General features: G+C 46.1%; 1 protein-coding gene across 1 annotated transcript in view; it reads right to left on the bottom strand.

The window, feature by feature from the left end:
• Nucleotides 1-20343, bottom strand: part of SLC4A8 (solute carrier family 4 member 8) — a 755839-nt gene that overhangs the window by 32473 nt on the left and 703023 nt on the right. Inside the window, exon 23 of the mRNA XM_078688864.1 lies at nucleotides 13499-13599. Within this exon, the coding sequence (XP_078544990.1) occupies nucleotides 13499-13599 (101 nt within the window). The remainder of the gene's footprint in view (nucleotides 1-13498; nucleotides 13600-20343) is intronic.

The raw sequence follows: 20343 nt of genomic DNA, 5'->3' as shown, positions 1-20343 counted from the left end.
ACCAGTCTGCAGACCACAGGTCTTGCGCTTTACCAAACAGAATAATTGCAGTTTCTAGCCTTCCAGTCAGCAATTGCGTTCATGCCCGCCATGAAACGGGCCTTTGCTTTGTCAATGTCTCCCTCGAGAGTAATGACCAACTGTGTGTCATCTGTGTAAAACACAATTTCAAACTCAAAAGCTCTAATGATTTTGACCAAGGGTGGCATGTAAATGTTAAAGAGCATGGGGCTTAGGCAGGACTCCTGCTGTATCCCATTATCAACTAGCCTGGGTATGGATTTAAATATTCACAGAAAGATTAAAAAAGTCCTGGAGGCAGGCTAGAGCCCACCCCACAATTTCAATCTCTTTTAATCGTAAGAATAGCTGGTCATGGGATACCGTGTCAAATGGGCAGATAGGTCTAGGAGCACAAGTATGGCTGGGATGTCTGAATCCAGTGAGCACCTAATAATATCAGATACAGTAACCAAGGCTGATTCGGTGCTATGATCGGCTCTGAAACTAGACTGTGAAGGGTCCACGATCTGATTAGCTTGAAGATACTTAGTCAGTTGTTGACTAAGCCTTCGAGCACCTTCCCTAAGAGACGGAGTAGGGAAATTGGTCAGTAATTTGAAAGGATTGGTAGGTCCACATTGTTCTTTTTTTTAATTGGAATTATCTGTGCCGATTTCCATGCTGGAGGAATAGTACCTGATTCTATAGAGGTATTGAATAGCAGGCTTACCGCAGGTGCAAGCTGACTGGCCAAAAGAGCTATACACCTGGGTGGACACAGATCCGCCTGGGATCCAGATTTGGCTCTTGCAAGTCCTTGCTGAACTTGCTCAACCGTAAAAGGTTGGAAACTGTCCAGCCTATATATCTCTCAACTCAGGTAGATGGCAGTTATTAAGATCTGCACTATATTGGGGTGATGTAGTAGGAAATGCTTTGAAGATAAGATTGATCGTTCTTCTAAATAATCTGCCAGCAAGATTGATCGCTCTTCTAAATAATCTGCCAGCGAGTAGCATAGTTCCTAAAATGCTAAATGTTGTGACGCACAGGCATGGGTAAGTTCCTTTAGCGTTTTAAACAATACTTTAGGGGAATTGCCCACTAGCTCAATTTATTCACTGATACACAGTTTACACGCCATTGCAAGGTTAGTGATTTTTCTAAAACCTACTTTATTTAATTTTTCTTAAATGCGTTACTGCAGGCATGTGGCCAGACAGCCCTGTGATTCACAGAGTAATTAGAAGGACATCCGAGGAGCAAAAAATGAAAACATATTCAACGTTGAAGAGAGATAGAATACATCAGAGCACACCTTTTCAGAGAAGCTTTGCACAACTATGCATTGAGGGAGAGTTGGATTGTGTGAGTATACCCCCCAAGAGGGGCAGAGGGAAAATGTCACTTATGTCAAGGAGCCCTGCATTGCTTTTACATAGGACCCTTCAATTGGGCACATTAATGTAGTTGAAATGCAGGGTTAGGTTTTCTTTCCCCATCCGCCCATCCCGTACATGGGATTACATGGCAGAGCAGCCATGCCACCCAGCTTGCAGATTTATTGTATTTTTTTGTAAAACACTTTTGTTTCCTAGAAAGTGATAGACAGTACAGAGGTATCAATGGCAAAGGATGTGTCCTCGCTGAGCTCTGCGGATAGCCGGGCCTTGAAACACCAGAACCCAAGAGCTATGGGTGCCGACCCCTGAAGGTCCCTGAACAGAACAATGAAAGTGCCAGAGAATGAGGCTGACCCCATAGGACCCATGGTGGGGGCGAGTAAGTGATCCGGCTGCTCCTGGAAGTGCTATGAGGTGATGACAGGTTTTGCCTGGAAGGTGTCTCAGATGACTCGGTGGAGGTGCCTCCCTCACTGTTGGAGGGGATTGTGCTTGAGTGGGATCTGGGGGCTATGTCTGGAGGCCAGAAATAATCTGTAGGGTGCAGTCAGCCCTGCTGGCGTCTGAGTACTTGGACCGGAGTGCACCTGAAGGGCCCAAAGTGGCTGATTGAGCTCTTCAAAGATGGGAGCAGTTGAGTTTCTCCCTACCCACAAGATTGATCCCGAGTCATGGCCTCAGGCTGATGGGCCCCTGACCGTGGGCGATTCCAGCCTGGATGGCAAAATCCCAATCTGGGACACGGGGAACGTCATCAATAAGGGGCTCCTCCAGACTCCGAGGCCCATGCCTATGGCCTTTATTTTGTGCCCCGCTAATGGTGGAACAGTGCACCAGGCAATAAAATTCCATACAGTTGGGGGTTCCCCACACAACTGTTTTTCCGCAACAAATAAAAGCCAGTTACTATCACTACATGCGAGGAGGCAGTTTCACACTGGTTTGGGAGATGGCTCCTGTCCCGCAGATTCACAGTTGGACTGGCAGCACCTGGGATGGAAAAGGTGACAAACGAGGAAGAAGAGGCGGCGCAAAGCCTGAGAAAATCGACAGAATGCACCATCTCCGAGGGGAGACGACCCGCACGCACAGCCTAATTGTCTTGCCTTGACAGGATAAGCCCCTGTCATCATTTGCATTACTGGACAGGTCTTTGCTAAACTCTCACTAGATAACTGCAATAGCACCGGGACTACAAGACATCGATAGCCCAGTGGGGTCCACCAGGAAAAAGTCAGAAAAAGGAAAGATTTACCTGGACTGTCTGTTAACGGGCTCAAACTTGTAATGTTGTTTACATTGGTTTTATCAATCAATCAATCAAGCGCGCTACTCACCCATGAGGGTTTTAAGGCGCGGGGGGGTCAGCAGTTCCATCTAGTCGAAGAGCCAGGGAAGGGGGAGCGTCTGATGTCGATTGGGAGCTCTTTCCAGGTCTTAGCTGTGATGTAGGAGAAGGCTACCCCCCCTGTTTTGGCTCTGCGGATGCGAGGGGTTTCGGCGAGGACGAGGTTGGCGGATCGGAGATTTCTTTTGGGAACATGGAGGGTGATTCTATTGTTGAGGTATTGAGGTCCAGGGTTGTGTAGGCATTTGTAGGCATGGGTGAGTATCCTGAAAGTGACTCTCTTCTCTACGGGGAGCCAGTGGAGATTTTGTAAGTGTTGGCTGATATGCTTGTGTCAAGGGATTCCGAGGACGAGTCTGGCGGCGGTGTTCTGTATGGTCTGGAGCTTGGTGAGCAGAGACTTGTTTATGCCGGTGTAGAGAACCTTTCCATAGTCCAGTCTGCTGGTAATGAGTGCGTGGGTGACTGTCTTCTTTGACCCGGGGGCAGGGGGAAGGGGGGGATCCATTTGAAGGTCTTACATAGGATGCGGAGGGTTGTGATTTTCTTCCTATTTTTCTCAGGGTCAGAATGCAGAATTTGGAAAGGTTGTGCAACACTAAATATGCTTTTCATCACTGTCCCTCAAATGCCCGAGTGACACAACAAGACGGAACCCATATCCTCCCAGACGGTATACACATTTCTAACTGCTAAGGGTTGACAATAGCAATGTTGAATATGCTAGGTCTCAAATCGCCGGTCAAGAGGAAGTCGGTGAACACTGACTTGCAAAGAAGGGTATCGATATTGCCCTTCTTCAGGAGCCCTACCTCTTGGCGGTTGACACAAGGGAATGCACATCTTGATACTTTGCCCACCAGTTCTTTACTTTGGCATCAACCAAGACGAAGGGAGTGGGGATTCTAGTGGGAAGGGGTGTCTCCTGTCACCAGGTCTTGACTTAGAGAGATCGGGAAGGGAGGGATGTTTTGGTCAGTAGATCGATAGGAGGTGAGATGGTGACGATAGCCTCTATATGAGCCTAATGACCACAAAGACCAATTTTATACCTGGCTGTTCCCTTTCCTGGCAGCCCACGCGAATGACAATCTGGTACTGGGGTACGATTTTAACATAGTAATGCAACTGGCCATAGATAAAACAAATTAAACTTGGCAACCAATGACACCCCAGCCCTCCCTGATCCAGAAAATTGACAGATGTGTGGCATAGTCAACATAGGGGAGAGAGGAATTACACGCACTATTCATATGTCCGCAGATCCCATTCTCAGATTGATTATATCTTCGTCTTCCCACCAGTTTTCCCTTGGTTGGAATCCTCGGCCACAGGCCCAAGGGTGTTATTGGATCACACTGCGGTTACAATACACCTGACCGTGAAACCTTCCGAAGACTCACCCCTCAAATTTTGGAAAATGAATGATATAGCACTATGGGACCCCGTCTTGCCAGAGAATATAAGGGATGCAGTGACCAACAATTGTACAGAAAATCAGTCAGAGGAGCTAAAGTGGTCCACTGTGTGGGACGCAGCAAAGTCAGTCATAAATGAAGAATTTATCAGCTATAACTCAGCTTTCTTATGACAGGGCTGGGCTCGACAGGTTGAGCTGGAGGCCAAGATATCCAGTTTACAGACTGAACTTAAAACAAAACCGGATCATAAAACCCAGAGATCCTTTCGTAAAGCAAAAGGAGAGCTTGAGGCGGTCCTGGCTAGGCAAGACTTTAAGGTGCATTTCTTGCTCTGCATGCCAAAGTTCTAGGTGCAATATCGCATTCATTCTGAGAAAATTATATTTTAAGAGTCCCATAATGTCAAGATAGTAAGGTCCACTTCTGAGTCATTGGCATTCTAAAGTAAGGATCCATCCAATCTGAGGACTGTTTGGATTTGGATTGGCAGGTTGTGAGTACATTTTGCAATTTCAGTTTTAGTATGATATGGGGAACCTCCATCTTCACCGATCAAAATCCTTGTTCAACACGACTCTTTGCAAGGTCAGAGTTTTATCTGAACAATATGGAAGTTGATGCACTATCTCACCTTCACTGGAGTGTTGTAAGTGTGATAACTACACTACACAGTAGCAACAAAACCTCAGTTTTGGCTCATCAAGATTCAGGCAGTTCTATTTCTCCCAGATATAGACGTGGTCCAGACTGCTTTCAATGCTTGCCTGATTTTTAGGTGGGCATTGGTCAGGGTGTTGTTTAAGGTAATTACTGTTGTTGATTTAGTCTGATTGTGTGATCTAGTGGGTGGGGATAACCATCATAAAAACAAAAAGCAGTCATGCCAACAGCATCATTTTAATGGTGTATTTTCCTGACTTAGTTCTGATTTGTTGATTGCAGTTTTGGAGGAACGATTGTTTCTTCTCTAGGTTGGTGCCTTTCCAGCTGCTTAGGATGTATGTTTTGTTTTTGCTTGCCCTAGGCTGCTGAAAGGTATAGCAGTATTAAAGCTGTACTGTGATTTTTAGTAAATGTCATAAGTGTAGACAGATGGTATTCGAAAGCTTCCAGAAGTCGGGATCCCTTTGCTCTGGAAAAGAAATGTATTCAAGACAAGAGTGCTATTGAAGGAAACACAGGGAAGAATTCTTTGATAAAGATATCTGATGTTTTCGTAGGCAGGTGAGAATTGTTTATCTTGAGTGCTACATGCAACAACAAATTCACATCCTTTGTGTGTAGTAAGCTTTTATTCGATATACAAATATCTTAGAAGCAAATTACATACAATAAAAACATTTCAAGACATGCAGCTAGACAGTACATACAGCATTAAAAAGTTAAGAACCGGGTAGCTCCCGAATAAATTAATTAAGAGTTCAATTAAACAGAAATTGACAGCCTCTTGGAACGAATCAGCCAGAATTGTTTTAAAAATTTGGAGACACCACAAACAATAACGGGGGAGGTATCTGACATTAGAATGCGAAGGGCAGCCAGGTGACTGCGTGTTCCCATGTTGGAAAAAAGGGGCTTGAGCCAGTACTTCCTTGGTCTTAGGTAGTCCGGGCATTCAAACATAATGTGAGCCACCGTTTCAGGTCTAGTGGGACAATGGGCACAAAACGGAGACAGAGGAGCACCAGATTTCCATTTCGATATAAAAGCTCCGATTGGGAGAATGCCCACTCTAAATTTAAAATACAGAGCCCTATCGGCTGGGAAGGTGATAAAGTCAAAATAGGATTCATATCTTGTCATGTCCTTTAGGAGCAAAAAAGATCTCGTAGAATTACAATGGGAAGAGTTCATGATTAGCTGACCCGCAGCCCAGTCCCAGTAAAGTTTCTTCAAGACATCTTTTGGGGGTGACGTTTTTGCGCTCCAATGTTCGCCAAGGCTAAGGTCGTATAGCAATTTCTTGGTGTCCCTCAGCCATTTGATTTTGGCCCAGCCGGCCATATTCATTATCTCAGTTAGACCGTTTGCATAAGATTTCAGTTCCTCCACCCTCCAGATCCGGGACCACAATAAGAGCGGGCGTAAGCGTGCTTGGTTTTTAATGCTCTTACAGCCCGTATCTAATAGAACGGGCACTGTTGGTGTACTTAAGGGGAGACAAAGAAGGTCCTTCAGAAACCTATTCTCAGCTTTTTCCAAAGAGTCCAGGTTTTCATGTCCCCATAACTCCGCCCCGTATAGGGCCGACGAAACACCTTTTGCCTTGTAAATTTCGAGAACTGGCGCTATTCTATGTCTGGGTGACTCCCGAAATTCTCTCAACAGGGCACCACCCACTCTCTTGTGACTTAGAAGCATTTTATCTATGTGCGTAGACCAGCTCATGCTATCTGTTAAACGAAGGCCCAGATAATCAAATTGGGAAACTCTCTCCAGGGGTATAGAGTTGAGAACAGGAGGACTTCCGAGCTTCCTCGGGGGATGTAGAATTAGGTACTTCGTTTTGTATACATTAATGACAAGACCTCGAGCGACACAAAAGTTCAGGAAGCGGTTGAGTAATTTCTGCAATCCTTGGGGGTTTTTCGAAATTAGAAGAGTGTCGTCCGCAAAAAGCAGAGTCGGCACTCGTACACCCCCCAAACAAGGGGCGTCAGCCGGTTCCTTCTGGAGATGGTCAACCACCCCATTAACGTACAACGAAAACAGGGTGGGGGCCAACACACACCCTTGTCTCACACCCCTTGACACTGGGATCTTCTCCGTGGTCTCGCCGTTGCTCCCCCACCGTACCTGGGCAAAGTTACCTTCATGCAGCTTGATAAGCAGGAATAACATATAGGGAGGCATCCCCAGGTTGTGTAAAACCTCCCACAACCGCCCCCGTGGTACTAGGTCAAAGGCAGTCTTCAAGTCAATAAAGGCTAAGTAAAGACTGCCCTTGCCCAGCACCACCACCTTCCAGTTAATAAGGGCCAACCTAAACGCCTGCTCCACGGTTCCTGTTCCTGTGCGAAACCCAGCTTGAAAATCGGAGAGTATTCTATTTTCATCGACCCAATGCAGAATACGCCCCAATAGCACCTTTCCCGCTACTTTCTGCGAGGAGTCAATCAGACTAATGGGCCTGTAGTTCCCAGGGCTATTCCTGCAACCTTTTTTATAAATGGGGACTACCACTGCCCCTCTCCAGGAATCAGGGACCGGCCCACCTTTCATAATATCGTTAAGTACTGCCGATATTATTTTCCCCCACTCCATTGGGTAAGCCTTCAACAAGTCTCCAGGCAGGCCGTCCGGTCCTGCCGCCTTCCGGGGAGCCACCCACTGAATAACATTCTCAACCTCCCGAGGGGTAAAGAGATCAAGGATAGTTGGCTCAAAGGAGGGTGCTAGAGGAACCATTTCAGAGGGAGCCCCTTCTCCGAGGGCATAAAGTGCCCCAAAATGATTGGCCCATCACTGGGAGGGGATATTACAAGTCCTTAGAGTGTCATCGGGCTTGCTACGCTTCCCCACAAGTAGCCAGAACCCTCTTGGATCTTTATTTCTACTAGCTACTAGCAGATCCTCCCAAACTTTTTCCTCCCATTCCCTCTTTGCAAGAGAGATTGACCTAGAGTACATTCTCCTTGCCTCTTTCACTCTGGATGGGGAATTGGATTTTACCGCTTCTACCAGCCTTGTTTTTAACACTCTACATGTGTGGGTATACCATCCCTTTGCTTGAGTTTGCTTTGATTTTCCCTCCCAGCTACTTGATGGGACAGTAAATAAATTTGTTAGAGTCTCTGTCAAGATTCGAAACTCCCCACAAGCTGCTCCCACTTCCCCCAGGGATGAATCTAAACTTTGTTGGACTTTAGATAGAACAAGTATTACCTGTTCAACCCTCTCCTTGGAAAGTGAAAGCTTTTCCCACTTTAGTCGCCTCCCGCAGGAGGCAACTTGCGATCCGCCAAGACCTACCAGACGAGAGGTGAATGCACCCTCCCTTCCTGATACCCACCAGCACCCCAATGTGAGAGAGAGTAGATTGTGGCCACTCTCTATGGTGGGTACCACGACCATATCTTTTAACTCGCTCCATAAGCCCCCATCGAGCATGATATAATCAATCCGCGATGTGTGGTTTGGTCTATTGTATGTGTGAGCCCCCCCCTTGTCTGATTTGGTCCTGCCATTCACCGCCCGTAGCTCAAACTCAATAGAAAGGGAGTATACTTGGAGGGCCACCTGCGACCACCTTCTGATTGGTTGTATCTCTAAGCCCGGAATCCCTCTAGCACTATCCAGCTCATCCTGGTGCAGGGAAACGTCCAAGCCCAAGGGCTCGAATGTACAATTAATGTCACCTGCGACCATAGTGCAAGATTTGTAGGGAGTTGTTTTTAGAAGACTCTCCAATATTTTAATAGTTGGTGACTGGCTACCCCCTTTGGTGCTGCGTGCATAAATATTAAAAATATTCAGCACAGCTCCATTCCGGGAGTCTTTCAAGATGATGTTTTGAATGTCAGGGCAACCCCTTTGACACTCCACTATCCTACAGTTTAAAGACGCTGACACCCAGATTAAAAGACCACCCGAAGGGCGTCCTTTCTTAGAAGACAAGCATATAGCCGGGACAGAGCTGGTTGCATAACCTGCTCTGTGCACAGGATCCATGCTCCATGTCTCCTGGAAGATGCATATGGCATATTCCTCTACCAAAGCATTCCAATCTGGCAATTGAAGCTTCCTAGTAATTCCAGCCACATTCCAGTTGGAGACCCTGAGGTCGGGGTCCACTACTGCCGCAGCACAGCAGCTCGCAGGGACAGGGCATGGGGGCAAGCCCGCCGGGGGACCATCAGATCCCAGATAAAGACTGGGGGATTGGGGCCTACTAGCCCCCGCTATGTCATTTGATATTAGCAGTAATTCCTCCAAGGAAGAGGAATTGGGCGTCTGTTTCGGGTCGATAGTTACACTGTTCAGTTCCTCCCCTAACAGCCCACTGGCTCCCTCAGGTCAACACCCCCCAAGATTCCAATCGGGAACAATCCAGCCGACCTGGGGGTAAGACAGAGGTTCCGCTGGCCAACATACACCCATGTTTTGACAAAGAGGATTAAGACTCACACCCAATTTTTGTGATTTAGACACGGACCTGGGGTAAAAATAGGACAAATCTACTGCCTGTATACCCTCGCTAGCTCCCTCTTGGACCGAGGCACAAATTAATCCTGCCACCCCAGGGTCCTGAAAGTTGACAATAATGCAGTCCCCCTCTAGATGCTTCTTACCTTGACCCACCCAATCCACTCTACGGACGGCTAGTATCAGCCCGTCCACACCGGGGGGTACGTTTTTTTTTACTTTAGCCAGTAAATACACTTGTTTTTTAGCATCTGGTGTGTTTCTGTTTGATTTTCCTTCAATGGGGGAACTTTTACCAAAACAGCCACATAAGGATGACAGTCCGGGGGAAGGTTTACCGACTGCCTCCTTTGTGGCGGCCTCTGGGGACCAACTACAGGTGGCGCAAGAGTTGTCTTGTTCTTAACGGGGATAGGTGCAGAGCTGGGGCTAATGCCCTTTACTTTCTCTGCCCCCTCCACGGCTTGGTTGGCCTTGGACGGATCCACTTTGTACTGCCTTGGGCTGGAATGGCTTTTGTGATTGGCTTTTAGAAAGGTCAGGGGATTTTTGTTTAGATTTTGGGTGGCATCCTACTGAGGGCACATAAGGAACTGCAGTTAAGGATACAGCTGTTGTTTTCCCTCCCACTGATAGTGCAATAGATGGAGCCAACGTCTGGACCTGAACTACAGGGAGTGGTTTCCCTACCACCCCCACTATATTATTATTCTCGCTCACTCTAGTCTGCAATTTAATCAGATTTTTGAGCGAGCAAAAGTTATCAAGTGGTGTTTGCTCTAGCTTATCCAATCTTGTGCCCAATCCTTCAACTATACTTAACAGGGGGGCTAAAAGGCTAGTGAGCTTATTAATAATAATGTTGGAGTAGTCGGGGACTGCCATACTCGGTGTATTACTATTAAGGTTTGGGAAGCGGCACCCCTCTTCTGATGTTGGGCTTGGGAGATTCCCCTCTGTTGGAACTTCCTCTAAGGCGGGGATTGGGAGGGGATGTGTTCTTGGCCCCAGCCCTCTGCGTGCTTGCTTCTTGGAGCGTTTAGAAAGGGTGACATACTTCCCCTTCCGACAGCAGCCGCCCCTCTTCCCTTTATCGTGTACGGGCAGGACCAAAGGACTAGCGGGCTCAACTACTTCTTCCACAATAACCTGGTTAATTGGAGAAGGTACCACACTGGTCGTCGGAGTCTGTATTTCATTTCGGGGCGAGGCACCGGACTCCTTGAAAACCTCCTCAGCCTCATAGACCTCTGGCCCCGGCAGAAGCGCTGCCAGTTTCTCGCGCCTATTAACACTGTCCCCTATTGTTGAGATCCGAGACTTCTGTGGATTACCCGCTGTTGGTGGAGATGGAACGTTATTAGGAGACGGAGACATTGCCAGGGCCACGGCCCCTAGGGTAGAACGCCTCGAGGGGAGATATACATCAGAGAGGCGTTTTTCTGTTATCACTATTTCTTTTTCAATTACCGCCGCTACTCTGGTAATGAAATGGTCCATGGTGCCGATCATGGTAGGCGCAGTAGGCCCAGCACCACCTCCCTCACTCCTCAGAGACTTCCCTGACCTGGTAGACATCGCGCGGTTCTTTACCTCGAGTATGGTCTCGATAGTCACACTATCAGCACGCTAGCGGAAAGGGACGTGCCCCAGCCCAGCCTTGACAGCCCCTGACTGCCACAGACTGCCCGCCCTTTGCTCGGGCTTCGCTCGGCGTCCCGCTTGCGTCCCGCTGAGCGTCCTGCGCGTTGTTAATAAGGGGCGTTGCAGGCGGGTGGGCGTGTCTGTCAGGGGGCGCGGCCGTGCACGCCTGTGCAGAGCAGGGACTCCTGGTCTTACGAGTCCCTGCTGGCGCGCTCCCTCTGGCGACTCGAAGTTCCTCCTCCTCCTCCTCCGGGCGTCCCACTGGAAGTCAGCTGGCAGCCGCCCCTCACCGTGAGCTGCGCAGCGGCACCCGCGAAGCGGGTGCTGCAAGTTGTATTTTCAGCAGCAACAGTACGGTGGGTCCCAACCGGGCAAGGGCAGCCTCCTCCAACTCACAGGTCAGGTCAGTGGCGGCGTTTGTAGGGACCCGCTGGCAGCACCTCCCTCGGCAGCAGTTAGGCAGTTCAAGGTGTCCCTCACTCTGAAACAGGAGGCCAGTTTTTGAGGATGGCCAAGCGGGTGGGCGTGTCTGTCAGGGGGCGCGGCCGTGCACGCCTGTGCAGAGCAGGGACTCCTGGTCTTACGAGTCCCTGCTGGCGCGCTCCCTCTGGCGACTCGAAGTTCCTCCTCCTCCTCCTCCGGGCGTCCCACTGGAAGTCAGCTGGCAGCCGCCCCTCACCGTGAGCTGCGCAGCGGCACCCGCGAAGCGGGTGCTGCAAGTTGTATTTTCAGCAGCAACAGTACGGTGGGTCCCAACCGGGCAAGGGCAGGCTCCTCCAACTCACAGGTCAGGTCAGTGGCGGCGTTTGTAGGGACCCGCTGGCAGCACCTCCCTCGGCAGCAGTTAGGCAGTTCAAGGTGTCCCTTTGTATTAAAGGTGAGGGGGGTCACATTGTACCATAAAAGGAGAGTTTATGTTTGTTTGTTCTGGCGTCAAGCTTTTTTAATTTTTCAACAAATATGATGTGGTACAACCAATGCGGTTGTGTAGTATATGGGTGAATGACTTAGAATCAGGAGTCCCTACAGAAAGTCTCATGGTAGGTATGACCAGGATGGCATCTCAGCTGGGTAAGGGGTTGGGCCAATGTTTCAGTTTTTATAGTTGCAACATGTGAAGTGGATGACCAGTCCCTGCTCAGAGTTACTACACCAGGAGGAAAGTTTCTCTGTTACCTTAAAGAAGTGGTCCATACTAATAAGGTCAGAGAAAGTGGGTGCACTTTGCCCCAATTTGTAAACGGCCCATTCTACTTTTATTTTGTTCATTTCCATTGAGAGGTTTAGTGTTTGAAAGGACATGCTTTTAAATTCACTCTATGGTGTGGAAAGAGTTGGGGCCTGCTTTATAATGTACTTGAGAATTGAATTTGTGTAGGGTGATAGGTCCTATCTTTCAGTGACTGGTGTGCTGCATTGATGTGACTTTCCATTTCAATGCTGTGAATCGCAGGTTTGAAACAATGATTTTACATGCCTTCAAAAAGTAGGACTGTCTGTCCTTATTCAGCAACAGGTTATCCAGGAAGGAATGGCAGAGAGTAGGAGGGGGGCTAGAAACACAATGGGAGGAGTCAACAAAAAAAATTGAACTCAAAGAAAGGTGGGGGTGTAAATTCCAATGTCTTTACTCAGAATAAGATTTTAACGCTCTTTACATGCCAACTCACATTAGCCCAAATTAGTAAAGTGATGTCATTTTACAATAACAGGACCAGGAAGAGACCCAGATGTTAAGCCTGGCAGAGGGAAATTCTGGGTTGCATAAATGATGCAAAAATTGTGATTCTGTATAGCATACTTAGATATTTCTGTAGTACTACCATTGGAGGAATGGTTTAATAATTTTTATTCATTATTTGTCTTCATTTAAATACTATATTTCGGCGTAGGCCAATAATGTTACACATTAAAAACAACACTTGCAAATAATCCACAATCAACTATATTATAAACATGCGTGGGAATACTGTTTTGGTTTCAGCCCTAAGTGCCAAAGCTGTGGAGGAAATGCCTATCCTCGAAACTATCATTAAGTCCTTAGAAAAGCCATAATTTCCAGTCAGTAAAAGTGGACAATATAAAATGAATAGCATCTAAGATCAGTTGAACCATATATACAGTATTCACGATAAAACTATCATCGATCTCAGTACAGGTCCATGGTGGGGATAGGACGTGCTATTCACTACAATATTACAATCTAAACCATCCATTTCTTCCTAGCCCTATAACATGCTGGGAAAAAGAAAAGGATATGTGCAGTGTTTTTAGTAAGGCCAAAGTGCACAAAATGCAAGTTCATTCTCCCTGAGTTCCTTAACTTGCGGTATAGCTTTTGATCTGAAGTGTGTCGTACCTTAATTTCAAGTACAAAATTCTCCCCAAATTTTGCAGGATATTGACAAGGAAATGTTCAAAACATGGATTAGGTTTGATGTTAAGAAATTGCATTGTTAATCTACCCACATTAGATTCTCGATGAAGTGAATTTAGGACATGCACACAGTATATTTTCTGGGTGAACCATTTACCTGTGGTTGTTGTTTTTCCCTGGACTGCTCAGTAATTTGCTGCTCTCCATGGGCAAATGCACTCCTTTCTCATCCACCACTTCCAGCATTTTCCCATCATCCTGCCATCAAAGAAAGGGAATCGAGTCAGTATGGAGGCCAAGAAAGACCAGAGTCAACAAGACATGGTATGCCCAAGAAGGATATAGACACCGGCAATAAAGGGTATGCTATCCTTCTTTTATTCACACATATAATTATAATTCAGCACCCTTCCACAATGGAGATCTTGTTTCATGTGTTTCCCAGATATATGAACCCCATATCATATATATAATATTGAGTTGTGTTAGAGACATAGAGGCAGGCTCCGACCCCCCAAAATGGTTTCAGAGAGTCAGAATTCTCCCGGTAAGAAAGTGAAATAGCTAACATAGCTTGAAGCAGGGTTTAGTTGATTTTAAGATCCTATGATTCCAGCCCTTGTTGTTTTGGGTGATTCCCGACATAAGTCCTTTGTGGAGAGTTTATGGGTCAGTAGTGAAGGTAGGAAATGGAGTCAAAGTAAAGCTACAAGATGTACACCATGTCATAAGGACATGAGTCAACAGTACTAGACTTTTATTCAAGAACTTAATGCATTCTGGACATTGTATTGTTGATTCCTATTTTACAAACTGATCTAAACTATAGCACATGACTGGTAAATTATGTCCTAGGGATATTCAAATTCATCTTGGGCATCCTGAAGGATATAAAAAATAATCCAAGGACTCTGCCATCCTCCTCGTGAAACAAGACCCTCTTGTTAACCTCTCTCTTCAGTGACTCCCCAATTCTCTACCACTCCTCCCACTGTTGTGGTAAATAAATAATTAATTACCGGTACTATTTTTGACTATAATAAATAAACGGTTTAGCTCAATAAATAAGAGTCAAGATACGAGGTAGCTGGAGTATACAGGCTTTAATCAAGCATAAAGGACTGGAACAGGACAGCCTGCATGGGAATGGGATGGCAGCTGCCTGGGGCAGGGACAAAGGAAATGGTAACTTTTAATAACAGTGCACAAGTATATATAGTTAAAACATTTACATGGCATTCAATACAATAGGCGTAGCAGTAGGCGGAGTTTGTAGCAGTCGCGAAAGATAAGGGCAGAAATGATGTAACAAGAAGGCGTGTACAGGGGGTATACATAGACATGTGATGCAAACGTAACAGAATATGTCATAAAAGGGGCGGAAACATGGAGGGGGCTACCTAAGCAGCTGGGACCTTTAACCTAGTGGTGCGCGCAAACTGGCAATGACGTGTTACTAGGGAGAACTGGGGGGCTATGACTTCTGCGCTAAAAAAGGAGACGAAAAGTCTGGAGTGTCAGAGCGACATGTACCTAAGCATATCTAGTATCTAGTGTTTAGAGAACATGTTGATAGAATCCAAAAGTTATCAGGGCAAAGGCTAACAGACACTAAGACTGGTGCATACATAATTCTACATGTAGTGCGGGTGCAGGGAATATTCTATGAATATTAATACAGTATTTCTCTTATATGGAGACATAAAGGCTAGACCATGACGGAAACTATTGGTGCGATGCAGTAGCTTAGGAATGCAGAGAAGGAGGGCTGGACTGATAACTAGAATCATAACATACTCTTGGCAGACTGAGAGGCAGAGCCAGGCCGAGCCGGGCACTGCGAGGCATGAAGTAAGCTAAAGGTCAGGGATACAGGTGGGGGCTGTATTGCTCCTCGGAGAGGGTTCAGGAAACAGGAGCTGAATCTGAGTCCGGGCCCTTTTGAGGCCTAGAAACGGGGACTTTTCAATGAATTAACGTGCACACTGTGAAACGTGGCAACGTAGGTTTACATAGGCCTAATATTCGTTGTATTCACGAAAACTGGAAACTGGCATACTAGAGATGGACACAACTGTAATTGCGTCTTTAATCAGTCATAGGGAATACATATGCATATTAATCATGTACATACAACATAGAATGGGGAACACGTAGGGACACAGAACATGGCAAAATTTACTTTTCCACATTCCCTCCTTGTGCCCTACGTTTCCATCAGGAAACATCAATATTCATGATACCATCTATTATTTCATATAGCATCATTTGCTCGTCTCGAATTGTCTTGGAACGGGACTTAGGACTAGGAATACAAGAGGTAGCACAAATGCCGCAAATCGCAGGGCCACATTGTATACAGAGGCAGCAACTGAATATGATCGCTACTGCAATACCTAGAAATGACAATACTTTCCATCCCCAGGCAGATATGATACTCCAGAGCCAACCGGACCATGTCCAGGTGCCTGGATTCTGGTGTAACTGATGGGCAATTTTATGAAGTCTGGTTATAGCTGAATAAACAGACGGCGCGTTATTAGGAATGAAAATGCAGCAACTAGATCCGATGACTCTACATGCTCCTCCTCTATCGGCCAGTATGACGTCAAGAACGAGACGATTTTGGAGCACGACAAATCTCATAGCAGATTGCTCTTCGGTTAAGTTACCTAGAGCAGAAGTAGTCTCATTCACTACTGCTTCAAGGGTTCTGGTTAATCTACGTATTAGCTTACTATTCTGGACAGGTCCTATAAAGAAGAAGAAACCTTTATTAAAGTCTTGATATTGTTCTAAAGTAGTTTCAGTTTGATCGACAATTGGGGACTCAATCTCCCTTCTATGTCTGACGTGTACTAGATGTGTGTTTCTGTGATAATCAGATGGGGCTAGGAAAACTGGTGGCAGTAGGAAGGCAATGTAACATGTTCCATCCCAATCGAGGGGCAGACGAACATATGCGGTCTGACCACAAACAAAATAAGAATGACGTGAAGCTTTGAAAATAGATTTCCCACTGTCACTATACTCGACAGTAGTAGTACAATCACTATGTCCTACATGTGCGGAACCATTATTTCTGACACATAATTCGCCTTTGACTGGTAGTACTGAAATAGCAGGTAAGTCTGGAGTAGTATCAGACTGAACATTCAGGACCATAAAATTCGAAGAATAATTACCTAAATTATAAACTTCATTTTCTAGATCTAACCCTATTCTATGGGAGAGACCTTGCTTGTCTGGAAAACATGTTCTATTCAGGAGGGACATATCATTTGAGGATGACGTTAACATGGACCATGCTCCACACGAACCATTATGTGAAAACGGATAAGGAAAAAGTGGCAGAACTCCCTTCGGTGTCTGGAAAGGGGGAAGTCGACCACTCACCCAACAATTAGTAGCATTACTGGTCTGGTGTGAATAGTGTAACATTCTGATGAATGTGTTATTTCTCATAGCAATACGATAGGATAACTCGTGAGGAGGCAGATCACTAAATGTGTGCTCTACTGTAGCATTAGCAAACTTATTTACATGAGAAATTGGAAAACATAAATGCAATGCATAACTTGTGCAGGTAACCATCAAACTTAGAAACAATAGAAAACTTAGAAAAACTATACATCGGATAGAGTTTTGACTAACTCTCTCACTATGGGGGTCTATCTCATACATGTCAGATACCTGTCTAACCGTTTCACCCGAGGGGGACTTAGACAATTAAACTGGCTGACTTATTTTACTAGACCGGAGCTTTGATTTATACTCCTATTGCGGTGTTTTCTCTAACAGGGAGGGCTTGATTTCAAAGTCAGTAGCGGGACAGTCCTTGAGAATAGGGCAGTCTTTCGAAATGGAACAATCCTTTGAAAAAGTTTTAGTTCGTAGTCCATGGAACTTCTTGATGTGGGACAGGTGGACCCACCCCTTACGGCCTTCCAACTTCACGGCCGTACGGGTGGTCAAGAGGACTAGTTGAGGTTGCTTCCAGCGGGGCTCCAGCGGACTTGAACGATCAAAATTCCGGACCAACACGAGGCTGCCTGGAATGACTTCATGCGGTTTCACTTCAGTATTGTCTGGAAATGCAGCGGCAACCTGTGAACGACAAGAGTGTAGAGCAGACATCAAGGAAGCTAGGTAATCTGTCAGCATATTACTGGAAACATCTGTAATCTGCGGGGTCTAGGTGTACCCCACATGTTTGGGGGGCGGCCAAATACGACCTCATAAGGAGACAGACCTGATCTGGAATGTGCGACCATGCGCATAAAGAATAAAGCAACTGGCAGGGCAACTAGCCAGTCTACACCTTTCTCTTGACATATCTTAGCAATTCGAATTTTCAGGGTCTGATTATGTCTCTCTACGAGACCGGCTGCTTCAGGATGGCGCACACAATGGAACTTCCACTGGTACCCTAACAAAAGGGAAACATGCTTCATTAGCTCAGATGAGAATGGCTGGCCGTTATCAGAATACACGACCCTAGGGAGTCCATAACGGGGGAAAAATTCACGAACCAACTGCTTGGCAGTGGTCGCTGCTGTGTAATCTGGAACTGGATATGCTTCTGTCCACCTGGACAAAGCGCATACAACTACAAGAACATATTTGAAACCTCGACATCGCTCCATCTGAATATAATCCATCTGGAGGACTTCAAAAGGGTGGTCAGGAGGCTGGAATCCACCTTGTTCCACCGGGACACTTTTACCTGGATTGAATTGACAACATATCATACAAGTACGGACTTTCTGCTTGGCTGCAGCTCGTAAGTGCTTGTTAAACCAAAGGTTCTGGATACTGTCTAACATGGCTTTTTCTCCTAGATGTGCTGGACTATGTGCGGTATTAATAATGACTTGAACCATAGAGTCGGGGAGAAACCATGTGGCTTTTCCCTTCGTCACCCATCCCTGATCTGTCTGGACCCCTCCTTGTTCGGACCATTTCTTGATTTCTTCGGGAGTAGCATGTAACTGTATGTCTATGACATCTTGTGTAGGGTCCTTAACTGTCATACATGTAGTCGGATCTGGAGTGGATATCTGTGTTTTGTTAACTGGAATGTCGGGAGTCTAAGCTGTAAGCTTGGCTGTTCGATCTGCTAGATCATTACCTTGGGAAATAATGTCTGTAACTTTCGTATGTGCTTTGCACTTCATGATAGCGATAGCTGTCGGTAAATGTATTGCATCTAACAGAGCTTGAATGAGGAGACCATGCTGAATTTTGGTTCCATGAGAAGTCATGAAACCTCTCTCCTGCCAGAGCACTCCGAAGTCGTGTACGACTCCGAATGCGTAACGTGAATCTGTATATATGTTTACTTTCAGGTTCTTGGCACGTATGCAGGCTTGGGTCAGAGCAACTAGCTCTGCTGCTTGAGCAGACAGGGTGTCAATACGGTGTGTTTCAATAACTTCAGTGTCAGTAGTCACTGCATACGCGGCTACTAGTTCTCCTGTACTAGTTCTCATACATGAACCATCCACATAAAGTGTCAGGTCGGGATTAGGTAATGGAATGTCTGTCAGGTCTTGTCTTGGCTTAGTCATAGTGTTAACAACTTCCACACAGTCATGTGTGGCGGGATTTGAAGTAACTGACGGTAACAGAGTAGCAGGATTTAAAACGTTGCAGCGTCTGATTTCTATGTGTGGCTGGAACAGTGTCAGTTCATAACCTGTTAAACGTGCAATGGTCAAGTGTTGAGTCTGTGTTCGGTTTAAAAGAACTTCCACGGAGTGTGGAACTTGTACTGTCAGGGAATGTCCTAATACTATGGAATCACTTTGTCTGATAGCTAGAGCTGTGGCTGCAACTGACTTGAGGCACGCAGGCAAAGCCTGGGCTACTGGATCTAATGTGCTCGAAAAATAAGCACAAGGCTTGTATTGTCCTGCTTGATCTTGTGTGAGAACAGATAATGCAGTACCATCACGTTCTGTGACAAAAAGTGTAAAAGGCTTACTGTAGTTCGGTGTAGCTAGAACAGGTGCTTGGCATAAAGCTTTCTTTAATTCATTAAATACAAGTGTATGTTCAGATGTCCAAGGGAGGACAGTCGATACGGCTGCCTCCTGTGTCGTTAACTGTATCAGTGGCTTTGCTAGAAATGCATACTGAGGAATCCATTGTCTGCAATAGGAAGTGAGGCCGATAAAAGCACGTACCTCCTTCTGTGTCTTGGGCTGTGGAAGACTCGCTATTTTAACTGGATACGGTCTGGTGTCAACTGCCTACCCCACTTGGACAGTAAGTGGCCTAAGTAGATCACTTGCTGGACACAGAACTGAAGCTTTGAAGGGGACACCTTGTGCCCCATCTCGGCTAGGAAATACAGAACTGTAAGTGACGCTCGCTCGCAGTCACGTTCAGAACGGGCGGTGATCAGTAGATCATCGACATACTGGAGCAGGGCAGTGTCAGTTGGCATGTGAATATTGTCAAGTTGTCTTTTAAGTGCTTGACTGTAAATACTAGGACTTTCTGTGAAACCTTGAGGAGCTCGTGTGAATTTATAGCTCCTTCCATTTAAACAAAAACCGAAAAGGTACTGGCTGTCTGGATGAATTGGAACACTGAAAAATGCATTCTTGAGGTCGATTACAGTAAAAAATACAGCTTCAGAATCAATAGCTGTCAATAGGGATGAAATATCTGGGACTACTGGATACTGGGGTATGATACATTTATTAAGTTCTCGAAGGTCAATCACTAATCGATATACTGGAGGTGCATTTGGATCAGTGCGTTTCATGACTGGAATGATAGGAGAATTACATACATTGGAGTCAGTTTCTACAACCACTCCTTGAGCAATAAGCTCGTCAATAATTTTGGATAAGGCTGCTACAGCCTCAGGTGGCAATCTGTACTGTCTGATTCGTGGCAGGACTATACCTTGCTTGAGAGTCACACGATGGGGTGTGATTTGCATGAAACCTACATCAGTTGGACCTTGCGCCCATAAATGCTGCGGTACAT

The sequence above is a fragment of the Lissotriton helveticus genome, chromosome 1_1 (genome assembly GCF_964261635.1).
Source record: "Lissotriton helveticus chromosome 1_1, aLisHel1.1, whole genome shotgun sequence".
NCBI classification, from domain to species: Eukaryota; Metazoa; Chordata; class Amphibia; order Caudata; family Salamandridae; genus Lissotriton; species Lissotriton helveticus.
The sequence above is the reverse complement of the archived record's forward strand: the minus strand, read 5'-3'. Positions and strand labels throughout refer to the sequence as shown.